General features: G+C 42.5%; 1 protein-coding gene across 1 annotated transcript; it reads left to right on the top strand.

The window, feature by feature from the left end:
• The first annotated feature begins 1,317 nt into the window (after nt 1–1,317).
• On the top strand, nt 1,318–2,253 carry LOC103200970 (beta-1,3-galactosyltransferase 5). The gene has a single exon (XM_007945564.1). The coding sequence runs from the start codon at nt 1,318–1,320 to the stop codon at nt 2,251–2,253; it is 936 nt and encodes a 311-aa protein (XP_007943755.1).
• Nucleotides 2,254–17,390: the final 15,137 nt, after the last annotated feature.

A 17,390-nucleotide genomic window follows, 5' to 3' on the forward strand; every position in this document is an offset into this window, starting at 1 on the left:
TACAGAAGGTCAATTACAAGGAGGAGAAATAAGTCTGTGACTAATTTATGAGTTCTTCATGTCTCCTCAGAAGCTAGGAAATGCTATCCTGGCCTCTTAGACCTGAGAGGATTCTTGGATATTTGCATACTGCCTCAACCCAAGGAGGGGTTGCTATGAGTCGAATGGACTCAATGGCAGTGAGTTTGGTTTTTGGTTTAATTTATCATTGCTGACAAATGAACCATGTGGTAGAGTGTGTTTGTCTTGATCATCCACATTTAATAAATGAGCAAACTCGGTCTGGGTGTGGGGCTCATATACTGCCTCATGTTGATAGGCAGTGAACCAGTACTAGAGCAAGACTCAGGAACAACAAACTGTGACATCAGTCTGTGTATGATTTGAAAGACACTGTTCTTTTGTGTTTTTTCCTTGCAGGGATTCCTGAGTAAACAGAAGCATCATTTTTGGGAAACAAACCAAGCCCAGAACTGGATGGTACCAAATATTCTACACAGACAACTCTCTGAAATAAATTTCCTCTTTGTATCTACCCCACTGGTGTAGCTTTCAAACAAGTGGTCCATCTCACCCAGCAAAAGGTGAGTTATTTGCTTTCTTATAACATTAACATCAGTGATCAGCTCCTAGGAGAAAAGAATCTAGGTGGTACTAGTGTAAAGATTGACAGTTTGAACCCACCCAGTAGTTCCATGGATGAAAATCCTGATGGGACAGTTCTACTCTATCACATATGATCACTAGGAGTCAGGGTCCAACTCAGTGGCAGGTAACAACAATTGCAAGCAAAGACACATTTCCAAGGTAGTTGTACAAATCAGAAAATTTGTCCTGCTTCCTTCTTAGAGCAGCACAACAGTGCTTAATTAGATTGGGGAAGAAGTGTAAATGTTCCATGCATTGAAGTTTAGAATACATGTTTTCCAATCTTTTAGGGTCTCTACCTGGAGTCCATCATGAAGTCACAAAAGGACTAGGGCACATGGACCAATAAAGGAACTAGTGAGAGATCTGGTCCCTTATTTTATAGACAAGGTATCTAAGGCTCCCAGAGCTTAAGACTGACAGAAGGCAGAGCCAGGATCAGTGTGAGATTCCTGCTGTTCTTCCTCTATTCTCTGGAGAGAAGGTGCTGGGAATCCTTTTTGCTCAACTTATTGACATAGAACATCACTTCTATATGCAATGGGATTCAGAGTTTCAGAACCATGGTTCAGGAATCATGGGTCTCTTCCCCCATCTTAGTTGCCCAAAGTAAAACCACACATATCTTCATGCTTTTGAGGTCTAATAATTTGATTTTGTTTCTTGCAGATGGCTTACTTGAAGATGAGATGTATATATATGTTTCTACTGGTTCTGGGGACCCTTTGCTTGTATTTTAGCATTAACAGTGTGACTCCTTTTGAAAAAGAACAGTTTGTTTATAAGAAAGAAAGTGGAAACTTCCTTCAGCTCCCGGAAGTAGACTGCAGGCAGAATCCTCCCTTCCTTATCCTGCTGGTGACTTCCTTGCACAGTCAGGTGGTTGCTCGTATGACCATCAGGCAGACTTGGGGGAGAGAAATGGTCGTGCAAGGAAAACAAATAAAAACCTTCTTTCTTCTGGGAGCCACAACTGAACAGCATGAAATGACAACAGTGACCCAGGAAGGCCAGCAACATCGAGACATTATCCAGAAGGACTTTACAGATGTCTATTTCAATTTGACTCTGAAGACCATGATGGGCATGGAATGGGTCCACTACTTCTGCCCTCAGGCCACCTTTGTGATGAAGACAGACTCAGACATGTTTGTAAATGTCCACTATCTGACTGAACTACTTCTAAAGAAAAACAGAACAACTAGGTTTTTCACTGGCTTCTTAAAAATGAATGAATTCCCAATTAGGAAAAAATTCAGTAAGTGGTTTGTCAGCAAACTCGAGTACCCATGGGACAAGTACCCACCATTTTGTTCTGGCACGGGCTATGTTTTTTCTAGCGATGTTGCAAGCCAGGTGTATAATGTTTCTGACAGTGTCCCCTTCATTAAATTAGAAGATGTTTTTGTGGGACTCTGCCTTGAGAAACTGAACATCAAGCTGGAGGAACTTCACTCAGAGCAGACGTTTTTCCCTGAAGGGCTGAGCTTTTCCACATGTCGCTTTAAGAAAATTGTGGCCTGCCATTTTATCAAACCTCCGGAAATGTTGGCCTATTGGCATGCTCTGGAGATTTCTCTGGGAGAAACATGCCCAGGTGTCTGAAGCAAGCCTAAGGGCACATCCAGACGAACATCAGACAACCCCTCAGTGATTGTTATCAAGAGCTGTAGGATGGTATTACTGAGAGTCCTCAGTGGGAAAGGGAGCAAGGGAGGGAAAGGGAGAAAGGATGAGGACAGTAGCTTGCTGTGCTCCAGAGCCAAGCTAGAATATAAACATATATGAGACCACAGAGTAATTCCCATTGAGTGCCACAAGTGATAACTAATAACATGTCTTAAGGACCTTCATCACTTCCCTAAGTGTTTGATAGACACCTACACCTTCTCACTTCAATGACCAGTATCCATACAAAGTGATGGGCATTATCATCCCCATTTGACAGATGAGAAAACTGGCTCATTGAGGCACAGTGAGTGGTCCCAAGGCTCCCAGCCCACAAATAGTGGAGCAGGAGGAAAACTGCCTTGGAAACCCAAGGAGGGGTCACTGTGAGTTGTTTTTTTTTTTAAAAAACAGGATCCAGTCATCAACCTCACCCTCTGTGCTTCTCCCTTAGGAGATAATGGTGAGAGCAAAGGGAAGTTTTGTTCTCACCTTCAATCTCTTTCTAAACCCCTTTCCTAATTCTCAATCCTTGTGGTTTTTAGTTCTAAGCCTGGGATGTACCAATTCCTCTCCCCTCCACCCCACCGTGCTCCCTTGATGCTCTGGGGTGGGTCTGGTGTGGCTCTGAGTTCATGTTAGCAGCATGGCGCTCCACACACCTCCAAGTCACATTCTGGAAGATGTGAGTGCAGTGTCTGCAGTGCCCCTTATAGGAAATGGCCCACCTCAGACATAAATAGATTTTTATAAATTGGGCTCAGAGCTCCCTCAGCCTCAGCCAGTGTCAGACTGTTTGACAGCACTGCTCACTTCCTAAGTGAGTTGGATGTCTTCTCAGAGCTGATTATGGGGCTCTGGTCTGTTTGTTCCATAAGCCCTTAGTATTCAATCTCTAGGGACCAACTTCTGCCCTGGGAACACTTTTGGTGTCTCCGTTTAAACCAAAGAGGAGCTGGGCACAAGGCATGGTCTCTGCAGGATTCTGGGAACTTTCTGGGCTTCAGTTGTAATTATATCAAAGAACCCTGGGACACAAAGCAAGGAACTGGACCCTGATCGAGGGTGTCTCCCTTTATATCCATCTCAGCCTGACCCAGCTCAGCTTGTCTGGATTTCTCAGGTGGCCAAAGAACAACTGAGGTCTGTGGTTTGAAGTGTAACCATCCACTTCCTCCTTACTGGAATTTTTGCATGAGCCTGTTTCATAGGATGTGAGGCAACGAGGCACTTCATTGCAAGGGCCTTTGCCCAGCCAGCCACCCTCACACTATATGCAAGGTCGTCTTGCTGCTGCTGACTGCAGGAATGACTGTTTTTCAGTTTTGCTTTACCTGACTTTACTAAGCAGACAAAGGTCTCACATGGCTGCACCACTTATATATGTTGGACTCTCATCTAAACTCAGGAAAAGATATTTGCTGCAAAGTGGTGAAGACAATGTTAAACTGCAAAATGAGGTCTATATTTGCCTGGCATTTCTCGCTCCTTAAGCAAGCTGTTTCTGTGCAGATGTGTTTGCTCATCAGGCTGCTCTGAAATTCCCCTCCTCCCAGTCCTGTTCAGAAAAGCTGCCTCAGGTTGCAAATGCAGTGACTGAGCTAGTTTTTTGAAGCTTGTGTTTCATAAGATCCACTACCCTTGGCTCCATAGGATGGATGCCTCTAATTCTGAAGATAATGGTGTGCCTGAGAGTGAGCTAGCTTGCCTGCCTGTGGGGCTGGGTCTGTGCTCAGCAATCTGTCTTGCCAGGTTCGTATAGGTGTGGCCACTAGGTGAGAGGTGTGGCTGTGGCTGAGGTGGTCAGGTCATGGCCTCTGAGCGCGCCCTTGCCGTTTGGACTCCTCAGCATCCGCCTGCAGCTCTGGGTCACAGCAACAGGCACGGGCATCACCGACAGACTCGGTTCTTAAGTGGTTTTCTGCAAAACTCATGTTTGTTTGTTTTTTTTCCATTGTATTTCTTGATGCAATGAAGACTTTTTTTTCTGGGGAAAAATCATATACTTTATGACTATTGAAACCTGAAGGGACCTTAGAATGCATTCAACCCAACCCCCACTTTTATGTAGGATTAAACCAAAGGTCAGTGAAGCCCAGAGGTCACAGCTAATTTGTAGTGGAATCCAGTTCTCTGCCCATAGTCTGTGTTCCATTATACCAACTTGCCTATACATGAGAGTATGAAAGAATAAATGCATGAATAATGAGACCAAGCAATGGTTTTCCAAGAACACACAAGGCTTGTTTGAAAACATGCCTGAGGAGGAGCCTGAACTGTTAGCTATTGGCGCAGTACCTTCACACACCAAAAAAAAAAAAAAAAATCCCACTGCCATCGAGTCGATTCCGACTCATAGCAACCCCCATTGGGTTTCCAAGGTGGTAAATCTTTACAGAAGTAGATTGCTCCACCTTCCTTCCATAGAGTGGCTAGTAGGTTTGAACCACCAACCTTCTGGTTAGCAGTCAAATGCCTTAGACACTACATCACCAGAGCTCCTTCCTTCACTCACTGGTACTAGGAAAGAAAAGATTGTGATAACGAGCACTATTTGCCAGGTATTAAGATGAGGGCTTTTTGACGATTAACTCCTTTAAATGCTCACAACTACTCCAGGGAGGAGGCTGCTACCAATATCTTTGGCTGACAGATGAGGAAACTGAGGCAGAGAGAGAGAGAATTTGAGCAACTAGACCAAGGTTAAAAACAAAATCCTCACAACTAGACCAATAAGCAATACCATGATAAATGGAAAAAAGATTGAAGTTGTCAAGGATTTCATTTTATTTGGGTCTACAGTCAACACCCATGGAAATAGTAGTGATTTCTTATCAAATGGCATATTGCATTGGGTAAATCTGCTGCAAAAGACCTCTTTAAAGTGTTTAAGGTCAAAGCCCAAGCTATGGTATTTTCAGTCACCTGATATGCATATGAAAGCTGGACAGTGAATAAGGAAGATGAAAGAATTTATGCATTTTGATGCATTTGAGTTGTGGTGTTGGCCTAGAATATTGAATGTATCACTGTTAAAAGAATGAACCAATCTGTCTTCGAGGAAGTACAGTCAGAATGGCCAGACTGCTCTCATACTTTGGTCAAGTTGTTGGAAAGGACCAGTCCCTGGAGAAGGATATCATATTTGGTGAAGGAGAGGGTCAATGAAAAAGGGGATGACCCTCAATTAGATGGTTTGACACAGTGGTTTTAATGATGGGCTCAAGCATGGCACTCTTGTGAAGATGGCACAGGACCAGGCAATGTTGCATTCTGTTGTACATAGCGTCGCTATGAGTTGGAACCAACTTGATGGCATCTAATAACAAGAACTGCCTGGGGTTACATAGCTGAAAGTTGCAGAAATGGGGTGAGAATCCAAGCTATTGTGTATGTTTGTAGCACTCTACCCCTCTCCCCACCTCCAGAATGTCAGCTAGCCCTGCCCCCCACCTTAACCCCCAGTATTCCAGGGGGACTAGGGTGCTCACTGCATTGGCCTCATAGACTGCATTTCTGGGTACTTCCACAGCCTCCCGTCACCACACATGCCCACCCCAGCTTCTGAGCAGCATTCTTCCATCCACTGACTGTAGAAACAAACCATTAAACCCCATAAAGCACTTCCTCCACTTTGAACTTGATTCCCAGCCCTTTTTGTGTCCTCAAGGATATTTTCCCTTCACTCATCCTCACGCTGTGGATCATTCCCAGAAGCACACAAATTATATTTTCCTGTCTTAAAAAAAGAAAAAGGCAGCCTACCCTTGACCTCCCACTTCCTCCAGCTACCACCCCATTTCTTGGCTCCCTTTCAGTTTAACTTCACGAGGGCATTTTATCTGTTTTCTTCAATCCCTCTCCTCCTATCCCTTCTTTCTTTTCAAGTTGATTTTTTTTAATTGGGGTGAAAATGTGCATGCCAAAACATTCTCCAATACAACAACTTCCAAATTTATGATTCAATGACATTGATTAAATTTTTCATGTTGTATCACCATTATCACTGTCTTTTCCAAAATATTCTACCACCATTAATATAAACTCAAATCAATTTGATGGCAACTAACAAAAAAAAAAAAAAAAAAAGTTCTCTTTAATCAGAGTTGGCATTGCCCACTTCACCTAGCTGGTGCTTATTACATTATAGTGATCTCACGTGGCTGGACATAGTGGTCAGACCTCATCTTACTTGACCTCTGACAGTATCAGACACAGCCAGTCTCACTTCCTTCCTTGATGAGCACCCATCACCAGGTTTCCAGAAGACCACGTGCTCCTGGTTTCCTTCCTCCTCACTGCTCACTCCTCTGCAGTTTCCTTTGCTAGTTCCTTCTCTCTACTCTGACCTTTCAGTGCTAGTGTCCAGGGCTCAGCCTTGGTCCCCTGTTCTTATCTAGTTACTAAGCTTATTCCTCTGCTTATCCCAGCCAGACTCACAGCTCTAAATATCATTGATTATGCCAGTGATACCCACAGATCTCCAGCCCCAAATTTCTTTCTCTTTAGTCTATTTGACATTGCACAGTGAGAAAATCCAAAATGGAGTTTCTGATCTACTTCCCCCAAATCCATTCCACCTGCATCCTTCCCTATCTCTGTTAATGGTGACTCCATCCTTCCTATGGCTCAAGCCAAAAATCTTGGAGTCATCCTTGACTCTTCTCTCTTGTTGAATCAGAAACTGTTCACTTTACTGGCAAATTATATCCAGAGTCCGACTATTGCTCACTGCCTCCACTACAACCAGCCCGGGCCAGACCATCATTGTCACTCACCTGCAGTGCTGCAGTAGCCTCTACCTAGTCTCCCAGCTGCCATCCTTGCATTCCTTTGAACTGTTGCCAACACAGCAAAAGTGAGTCTTTGAAAATGGAGATCAACACATCTCACTTCTCTGCTCAGAAACCACCAGTGGCTTCTGATCTCAGAGTAAAAGCTATGTCTTTAATACTATTACTTGCCTCTGTTATTTCCTAACCCTGTTTCCTTATGGGAGCTCTGGTGGTGTAGTGCCTAAGGCATTTGACTGCTAACCAGAAGGCTGGCAGTTCCAACCCACCAGCCACTCCTCAGAAGGAAGATTGGACAATCTACTTCCATAGAAATACTGCCTCAGAAACCCAAGGAGGGGTTGCTATCAGTCAGTATCAACTTGATGGTAGTGAATTTTTTCCCCTTCCTTAGCTCCTTCAAGGGAGCTCTGGTAGCGTAGTGCCTAAGGCACTTGACTGCTAACCAGAAGACTGGCAATTCAAACCCACCAGCCACTCCTCGGAAGGAAGATGAGGCAATCTACTTCCATAGTGATACTGCCTCGGAAACCCAAGGAGGGATCACTAGGAGTCGGGGCTGACTCGATGGCACATAACAACAACCACAACTCCTTCAAGTTTTGGCTCAAATGCTTATGTATGATTGCAATTCATTCCTGCCCCCATACCCCCTTACCTTGCTCTATTTTTTCCACTGCACTTATCTAACAAAGCGTCTAACAAAGTTTATACTATTTATTATAATGTATCTATTTTATTTATTATGTTTCAGCCCACTTGAGTGTAAGCTTTGTGAGGGAATAGACCTTTGTATTGTTTATTGATGTGTCTCAAATTCTTAGCCTAGTGCCTGCCTGGCACATAGTAAATGTTCAATAAATATTTGTTGAATGGAACTCAATGAACCTTTGTAGAATGTTGTTCTTGGAAGGGAATAGGTGAATGTAGACTGAAAGCAAGAAGGATTTACTAAACATAGCCAACCTAGTTCTGAATGAGTCAGTAAATGGGAAATGGGTTCTTTTGTTTCTTTTTCCCCAAAATGCTATCTGAAAATCTAGAAATGAAATACAACAGTTCTTCTTCACCTCATGTTGACCCCCTTTTTCTATCATGGAAAACTTCACACATCGTTATTTGTATGTTGTGTAAGAATTCCTAGGTATATGGTAGAGCTGACAAGGGGCAATGTTGTAGTCACTTCATGACCACAGCCAGCTGCCCACAGGGAGCAAGTAGTTGGACCTGTGGGCTCAGGACCATAGTCACAGGAGACATCAAGCTCAATTGGCATAACATACTACCCAAAACATTGTTCCACATCCTACTTTGGTATAGCAACTGGGATCTTAAAAGCTTGCCAGCGGCCATCTAGATGCAGTGATGGGTCTCTCTTCTTGTAGAGCAAAGAAAAATGAAGAAAACCAAAGATGTATGGAAATAATTAGTCCAAGGGATTGTTACACCATGTGATCCTCAGCCTATATGACCAATGAGACTGGAAGAACTAGATGGTGCCCAGCTACCACTGTCAACTTGGAGGGGCATCTCTGTAGCAGATCCTGGATAGAGTGGGAGAACAACGTGGAACAAAACTCAAAATCATTAAAAAAAAAAAAAGAGAGAGGACCAGATTTGCTAGTCTGGTAGAGCCACTGGGACTATGGCCCTTAGCTGCCCTTCAGGTCTGGAACTGAACCACTCCTGTGGCTCCTAGCCAAACAAAAGACAAGCATATGAGCTGAACATTTAGGTAGGTACGCTCCTTGGAGAGATCAACCATGGGAGAATAGAAAGGCTGTGTATGCCCAGGGAGACAGCCCAAGGGCCAGGAGTGCATGGGAGGGAAGGACATAGGGAAGAGGTAACTATGAGGAGGAAGTGGGAGGGGAGCTGTTGCATTGTGGAAATTGTAGTCAATGGTATGAGACAGAGTGTATGTGAGCTGCTGTATGGAAAGTGAATTTGCTCTTTAACTTTCACCAAATCACAATAAAAATTAAAAAAAGAAGAAGAAGAAGTAAAGAGTCATCTAGAAGCTTGGTGGGGGGACCCACCTCACACATTGAAAAGTAAATTGAACCATATGATGTATTCATTTACCTGTCTTTCATTCTCATACCTGGCCGTCTTAGTTCATCTACAACCCACTCCCAACCCCCATGACACTCCCTCTGATGATTATAAAAATCTGCCTCTTTTCTTCAACTGTTTCCAGCTTTTAGTCCCCATTGCCGCTCAAGAGGAGAATGACAGCAATAAACCAAGATGTCAGAAAATGCACATTGAATCATAGATGTGAGGTTTTCAATCCAATTATAATCTGTATATAAAGACCTACATATGTATCATCATTCTCATGACACTAAAAGACATACTATGTCAATATTCCAGGATTCAAAACCATAATTACCATGGAATGTCAGATCTCTTAAGCTTTGCAGGTGAATTCTGGACTCTTAGAGTTCCATCACTTGATCTCCTAGGACCTGGTCAGCCCATGTGTGAGAAATGTGGGTGGTTTGCAGGTGACCTGGGAAGCACATTACTAAATGTCTGAGCCTAGCAGCTCTGGTGGCATAGTGCCTAAGGCCTTTGACTGCTAACCAGAAGGCTGCCAGTTCAAACCCATCAGCCACTCCTTGGAAGGAAGATTGGGCAATCTATTCTGTAGTGACATTCCCTTGGAAACCCAAGGACAGGTCACTATGAGTCAGATCCAACTCTACAGCAGTGAGTTTAGTTTTGATTTTTGAGCCTGAGTGCAGCATCTGGCATCATGAGTCTGTTTTGACCCTGCTAAAGGATTCAGTTGGCTGAAAACCTGGTCTTGGTTTAGAAGGCAGTTTCCATGATCAATAAGCCTGTTGCATAGACTTCAAGGACTGTATTCAGTAATACAAGACTAAATAACTAGGGAGCCCTGGTGGCACAATGTGCTTGGCTGCTAACCAACAGGTCAGACATACAAACCCACCCAGTGGCAATTCAGGAGAAAAGGTCTGGCAATCCACTCCCATAAAGAAAACCTATGGGACAGTTCTATTCTGTCACATAGGATTGCTATGAGTCAGAACTGACTCAAGGGCACACAACATAGTTTAATTAAACATTTCCTGATTGAACTAAGGCGTCCCTGGGTGGTGCAAATAGTTAATGTGCTTAGCTGCAACTGAAAGGTAGGTTCGAGTCTACCCAAAGGGAAGAAAGACCTGGCAATGTACTTCTGAAAAATCAGCCATTGAATATCTGATGGAGTACAGTTCTACTCGGACACACATGGGGGCACCTTGAATCAGAATTAACTCCATAGCAACTGGTTTAATTGAATTAAGAAGCTAGCTCACTAAGATACAGAGATCTATATTGATATCTATAGATAGATATCTACAGATAGTGATATAGGTCTTTTTATATATGAAGAGCTACATAGCTATATCTACATCTATATATATGTATACACATGTATATGTATACATACATACATACATACATATATGCATACACACGCACACTGAGATACAGAATAAGCCATTCTAATTTAACTGCAAACAAATTGCAGAATATTTTAATTTTATAAACTGCAACTTACATAATTGTTGCCTTGCTAGCCAGTTCAAAGCATCTTTGATAAATCATATCAGTTATTTGGATGGAAATTCTAATATCACAATCATTTTTCATAAACTAAACTTTTATGTACAGGTCTAATCAAATTGTCCTAAACCTCCATCTCTTCTTTGCCTGCAGAACATTCATCTCCTTAAAAACTTTGTTGTTGGTGGTGATTGCCACTTGTACTGAGTAGAACTGCTCCATAGGGCAGCCAAGGCTGTGACCTTTTGGAAACAAATTGCCAGGCCTATCTTCTGAAGTGCTTCTGGGTGGATTTGAACTGCCACCCTTTTGGCTAATAGTCAAGAGCTTAACTGTTCGTGGCACATGTCTTCAATACATTATATTTTCTAAAAGCATCAGTTCATATAGAGCGCTCACTTTAGACTGGCTCTTCGCTTGCTGTTAGGATCTGAAGTTAACCCCTTCCTCTGGGCACCAATGTTTCCCATCGTTTAAACAATGATTCTAGAAGCCCCACAATTCTGCAGGTCTCCTTTTCCTATTGCCACCACATTGCATTGTATGTGGTATAAGAACACCTGGGGCCCTTGGGGTCATATTCTTTTCTACAGATGATAACAACTGAATAAAAAGAAAACAGTTTCAATTGAAAGAATTGCAGCACTTTGCACTTAAAGTGGTTCTGGAGATCTAGGCCCATCTGCTTATTTTATGAGTGGGAAGCCAAGGTTTCAAGAATTTGTGCTCAGCACCCAGAGGCAGAGGAACAGGCCAGATCCCTGACCTTCAGCCTGATACAACATCCACCATGCATTGCTACCATTTTTTTTTCCCCCTTTGGTGCTGTGGTGAAGATATTCAACTGATAACCAGAAAGTTGGCAGTTTGAACCCATAGCCGCTCCGGCGGGAGAAAGATGAGGCAGTCTGCTTCTGTAAAGATCTACAGCCTTGGAAGACTTTTGGGGTCGTTATGAGTCAGAATCATCTCAATGGCAGTGAGTTTGCTTTTGGTTTTAAATGTACTTAATTTCTACTTCTCTTAAAGCACAATCTTTTAGCCACATATGGCACTATGCAAAAGGAGAGGAAAACAAAACCTAAATCAACAAATATGCTCGAGTCCTTTTTAATTCTACGTTTCTAAATTCAACAGCCTAACTCACATCTCCTCCTGGGTACACCAAAGGTGCATGGGACACAGCAGATCTAAAAGCAAATTCAAGACCTTTCTCCTCTAAATGCAGCCACCCTCAGTGATCCTAGACTTGGGAAATGTCCCTTTCCATTTGTCCATTCATTTCTGCAGGCAGAAGTCAGCCTCAATCCTTGCTTGTCTCTCCCTCACCCTGACTGTGGATTTGGCCTCCTCCCTCCATTACTACCTCAGTCCAGGCCACCATCTTGATTCAAGTGGACTCATGCACATCTGCCTAACTGGTCTTCCAGGTCAACCATACCACCTTCCGATCTGCTCTCACACTACAGCCAGAGTAACTTTTTGAATAAGAAAATGTGGTTAGGGCCCAAGGAAGCTGAGTGACTTGCCTCTGGGTACCCTATCCTGATGTTGGAACATTTTGTCTTCTTCCACGGGGTAGCCTTGCCAGGTCCCTGGTGTGGTAAGTGTGGGGGCCAGCTCCCTGTGGTCTGCAGTGGGGAGAAACGTGGCCAGGAGTACAACTGTGCATTGCTTCAAATGTCATTGCTTCTTCAGTAAGTTCCACAGTGATCTCAGTATGCACAGTTGAAATTGGTTACATTGGACATGAGTTATGTTTCATGCAAGAGGTCTGCTAGTGAGTCCAGCTGCTGCTGAGCACCCTAGTGCTTCTCCTAGAATCCCAAAGGCTGGCTGGAAATTTTAAAGAAGATTAATTAATTTAAACATAAGTCCTTTATTGCCATAGAGTATGGTTACTTTTTGTTTTAAAAAAAAAAATTCCAGATAGTTACTTTGGCTTTAAAAAATGTATTTATTAAAGGTCTCCTGTAAGCTACTAACTTCAGCTAAAAAATATGAATATTCCAGTTACAGGCCTAGCAAATTTTCAGTCATTCTAAGGGAACTTTTGGTTAAAGTATGATCCCATGGGTAATTAAACTTCTTTAATGTGCAGTTAGGAGTCCCTGTGGCACAAAAGGTTAAGCACTGGATTATTACTAACTGAAAGGTTGACAGTTCGGACCTACTTAGAGGCGGTCCAAAAAACAGACCTAGTGTTCTGCTTTTGAAAGGCCACAGCCTTGTAAACCCTATGGAGCAGTTCTACTCAGCATACAGGGGCTTGCTAAGAGTCAGAATCGACTTGATAGCAAATGTGCATTTATAAATTGGTATATTCAATTTTCACTGTAAGGATAGTAATTTAGTTATCTGAATTGACAAATACATCCTCAGTGAGCTCTTGACTAATTCTTACAATGCTAATGAAATAAAGATATAAATATTGCCAACATTAATCTACTTAGATAGTCCAGACCATGTATTAGGAAGATTTCATCTCAAGATTATAAATCTAAATCAATTATTCGATTTACATTTTAAAAATTGGAATCTCAAGACTGACCTATTACATTATTGGGTCAAGTTATAAGCAGGGGTGTATTACCCAATAAACAAGGAAAGCACTGGCTTAATTGTGCTTATTTACTAATCTGTAGTGAACACTTTCACAAGAGTTTCACATCAAAGATTTTACTTCTAGCTATGGCTGGCATTTGTCTCCCAAATCCACAGCACCTTCTTTTAGAATCAAAGCCTCTTTTCAAATTTACAATCCCTGACAGGCACAGAGTATTCAGTAAACAAAGTAAGCATGGGGTTACTTGGGCATACTTATATATGGTGAACAATTTCACATGCATTCCACCACATCTTTGATCTATTCACTAGATGAGTAAGTACACACAGGGAAGTCCATGCTTACTTTGTTTATTGGGTAATCTGCACCTGGACAAGTGCATAAAATATCAAATATGCATGTATTTCACCCTCAAATTTTAATACCAGAAGTTTGACTCTCTTAAACATTTTTGTGCTAATCCAAAATTTCCTTGGGTTGGAAGATTTTTGTGATTTAGGGAAATGACTACATTGTCTCAAACAATGTGTCTGCCTTCTCAGAAGTTCCAGGCCCTTGGCCAACACCAGCAGGCTAATGAGCTCTCATCTTTCCATTGTCTGACTAGAACATCATTTGATAGAATTTTTAGATTTTTCAGATCTTACAATACATGAATATCTTCTTTGTGGAATGCTCTAAAGTTTGAAGTGGGAGAGACCCATTTCTCTTATTGTTTCGTAATCTTTCTATTTCTTAGGACTTTAACTTTCCGGGTTGAATTTTGGATGGTTCTGGTGGCTTTGACTACGGGCATCTAACTTCTAAGATCATGCTGGTGATAATAGTAAGTTACTAGAATTTCTTTTTTAGCACATGCTATATAACTTTTTTTTTTTTTTTTTAGGGAGCTCTGGTAGCATGGCACCTAAGGCACTTGACTGCTAACCAGAAGGCTGGTGGTTCAAACCCACGAGCCACTCCTTGGAAGGAAGGTTGGACAATCTACTTCAGTAGTGATATCACCTCGGAAACCCAAGGAGGGATCGCTATGAGTTGGAACCAACTCGACGGCACATAACAACAACAACAATATATAACTTTTAAGGATGTGCAGATGAGAGACAAAATGAAAGCAGCAAATGATAGGATTGCCAAAACCTCAGTAAAGCTGGACTACCTGGGTTCAAGAACACAGAGAAATACTCTATATGTTAGAAAGTTCCCAGACAGAGTCACCTTGAGGTGGGAAGGGGAGCTGGGTATAGAATAATGTGTATAATAGGTATGTATGTGCACACACCCAATATGGTGGCAGCTAGACTATATCCAGAATGTGGGCTTATTCTGATCCCTCTCAGGCATAGTCAACTGTATAAACTGTATTGAAATATAGAGTTGTCAGGGTCTCCAGGTTCTACAGTGATGGAAAAAATAGAAAATGGAAATCTACCCAGATAAGAAGATACTCGGGACATTATGTTACCGCATACCCCATGGTGAAGCTGGGGAAAAGGGCCTACTAGGAGAAAATGAATTGAGGAAATGAGAACTGCACCTCCAGGGTTAGGTGACCCAATTAGAGAGGCTAGGTGGTATTAACAGTTACGTGCTTGACTACTAACCAAATGGTTGGAAATGTGAGTCCACCCAAAGGTACCTCAGAAGAAAGAAAAGCTTGGTGATCTACTTGTGAAAAATCAGCCATTGAAAACCCTGTGGAACACAGTTCTACTCTGACACACATGGGGTCACCATGAGTTGGAGTCAACTCCGCAGCAACTGTTTTTCTGTCTTGTTATTACTATGGCATGTTCCTGGCATCCCCGTGAAGGACTCTCCTCCAAAGTCAAGAGCCATTGTTTGAGCCCCAGCTCTGCAACTTGCTAGCTATGTGATTCCTCTTCCCTCCAAATCAGTTTATACATCTCTGTGAAATGAGGATGATAATAGGCTCTACTTCAGATGACTGGGGGTGGGGTGGTGGTGTTGAACTAAGATAATTCAGTCAAGTTCTCAGTACAACAGGGCTGGCTACAGCCTCAACATGGGAGCTATTACTCTGATGTTGTATTTAATAGTCTACAATGAACCCACACCTGTGGCTTCCAACCAAACAAAAGTCAGGCATATGAGTTGAACATTTATCTCAGGTAGATACACTCCTTGGAGAGAACAATCATGGGACAAAGAAGGGCTGTTTATGCACAGGGAGACAGCTCAGGGGGCAGGAGTGCATGGAGGGATGGACACAGGGAAGAGGTAACTATTGGGAGGAAGTGGGAGGGGAGCTATTGCATTGGGGTAAATTGTAGTCAATGTCATGGGACAAAGTGTGTGTGAACTGCTGTATGGAAAGTGAATTTGCTCTACAAATTTTCACCCAAATCACTATTAAAAAAAAAAAAAAATCTACAATGATTACTAGGCAGCATTGGGTTTGCTTGATTTTCCCCAAATATCCCTGACTTGTGTCCATATGTGGTTTCCAGAGAATGGGTTGTGAGTGAGAATGTCTTGTTAAGACAGCATTGTGTGGAATGCCCAGGTGTGAAATTGCTATCCTGCAGAATGTAAGCTTTAGTAGCTTCCTCTCAAATCACATTTTCCCCATATGTTCACTTGGTAGCGTAGTGCCTAAGGCACTTGACTGCTAACCAGAAGGCTGGTGGTTCAAGCCCACCAGCCACTTCTCAGAAGGAAGATGGGGCAATCTACTTCCATAGTGATACTGCCTCAGAAACCCAAGGAGGGGTCGCTATGAGTCGGTTCCAACTCAACGGCACATAACAACAACAACATGTTCTTAATCAGGTCCCTGGATGGTTCAAATAGTTTGCACTCAACTACTAAATGAAAAAGAGCCCTAGTGGCACAGTATTTAAACACTTGTCACTAAACAAAAGCTCCATGGTTCTAACCCAGTACCACTTTGCAGGAGAAAGGTAAAGCAGTCTGCTTCTGTAAAGATTTACAGCCTTGGAAACCCCATAGGGCAGTTTTACTCTGTTCTATAATGCCACTATGAGTTGGCATTGACTTGATGACAGTGGGTTTTGGTACTAACTGAAAGGCTGGATGGTCTAACTCACCCATTAGTGCCATAGAAGAAAGGCCTGACCATCTGCTTCCATATAAGATTTCAAATTAAGAAAACCCTATGGAGCAGTTCTACTCTGTAACATGAGTAGAAATTGACTTGACAAGAGATTTGATTATTTTTTGGCTCTTAGTTAGGTGAATGAGGAAGGGAGGAATCTAACTCTGGCACCCAACTTTGTGCATTTAAAATTTAGTCCTGAGGGTCCCTGTGTGACCATGGGCAAACCCTTGCCCTATCCATTCCTTCCAAGCAGTCTCAAACTCAAACTCACTACCATAGAGTAGATTCTGACTCACAGTGAATGAGTTTCCAAGGCTGTAAATCTTTACAGAAGCAGACTGCCTCATCTTTCCTCTGCAGAGCAACTGGTAGGTTTGAACTATGGACCTTTTGGTTGGCACCCAAATGCCTTAACCACTATACCACAGGCCTGTGTAGGGCCTAAGATTTCTGGGGAAGAGGTATGCTCTAGGATGAGGCTTCTAGGGTTTGAATTTTACTTCCCTCATCTACTTCTATGAGAGTCAAGTTAATCACCTTGTCTTTTCCCCGGTTTTCTTATCTGAAAAATGGGATGAGATTAGTTCCTCCTCACTGGGATATTGCACAGTTTAAATGAGACTGTGAGTGTAAATTGTTTAACATCCCATAGTAGAGGCTCAGTAAATGTGGGTGCTTGTGATGTGAAATTTGGGCCAATACCACAATAGCATATTTAGACTGGATTTGCGTGCATATCAGGACATCTTCTGGTGAGTCTTTAATGCTTCATTTAAACTTTTTCCTTCCTTTGTTTCCTGGAGAAGTTCTTGTGTGCAGGGCATTCTTCAGAATCACACAGCACAATGCTCTGGACTTGGTTAATTCAGAAGGTATGAAAATTTGAGCCCGGTAAAAGAATATTGGAGGTGGAAGGTGCCTGACAGATTATTTACAGGGTTGTTGTTGTTTCTGACTCATGATGACCCCATGTGTATCAAACAGTGCTCCATCGGGTTTTCAAGCCTGTGACCTTTCAGAAGTAGATTGGTAGGCCTATCTTCCAAGGTGCCTT

Source organism: Orycteropus afer, unplaced genomic scaffold (genome assembly GCF_000298275.1).
Source record: "Orycteropus afer afer isolate SDZICR_OR568_19922 unplaced genomic scaffold, OryAfe1.0 scaffold00137, whole genome shotgun sequence".
NCBI lineage: Eukaryota > Metazoa > Chordata > Mammalia > Tubulidentata > Orycteropodidae > Orycteropus > Orycteropus afer.

Excerpts from the sequence above, each read along its gene's own strand:
- LOC103200970 (XM_007945564.1), top strand. The coding sequence starts at position 1,318 with ATGGCTTACTTGAAGATGAGATGTATATATATGTTTCTACTGGTTCTG.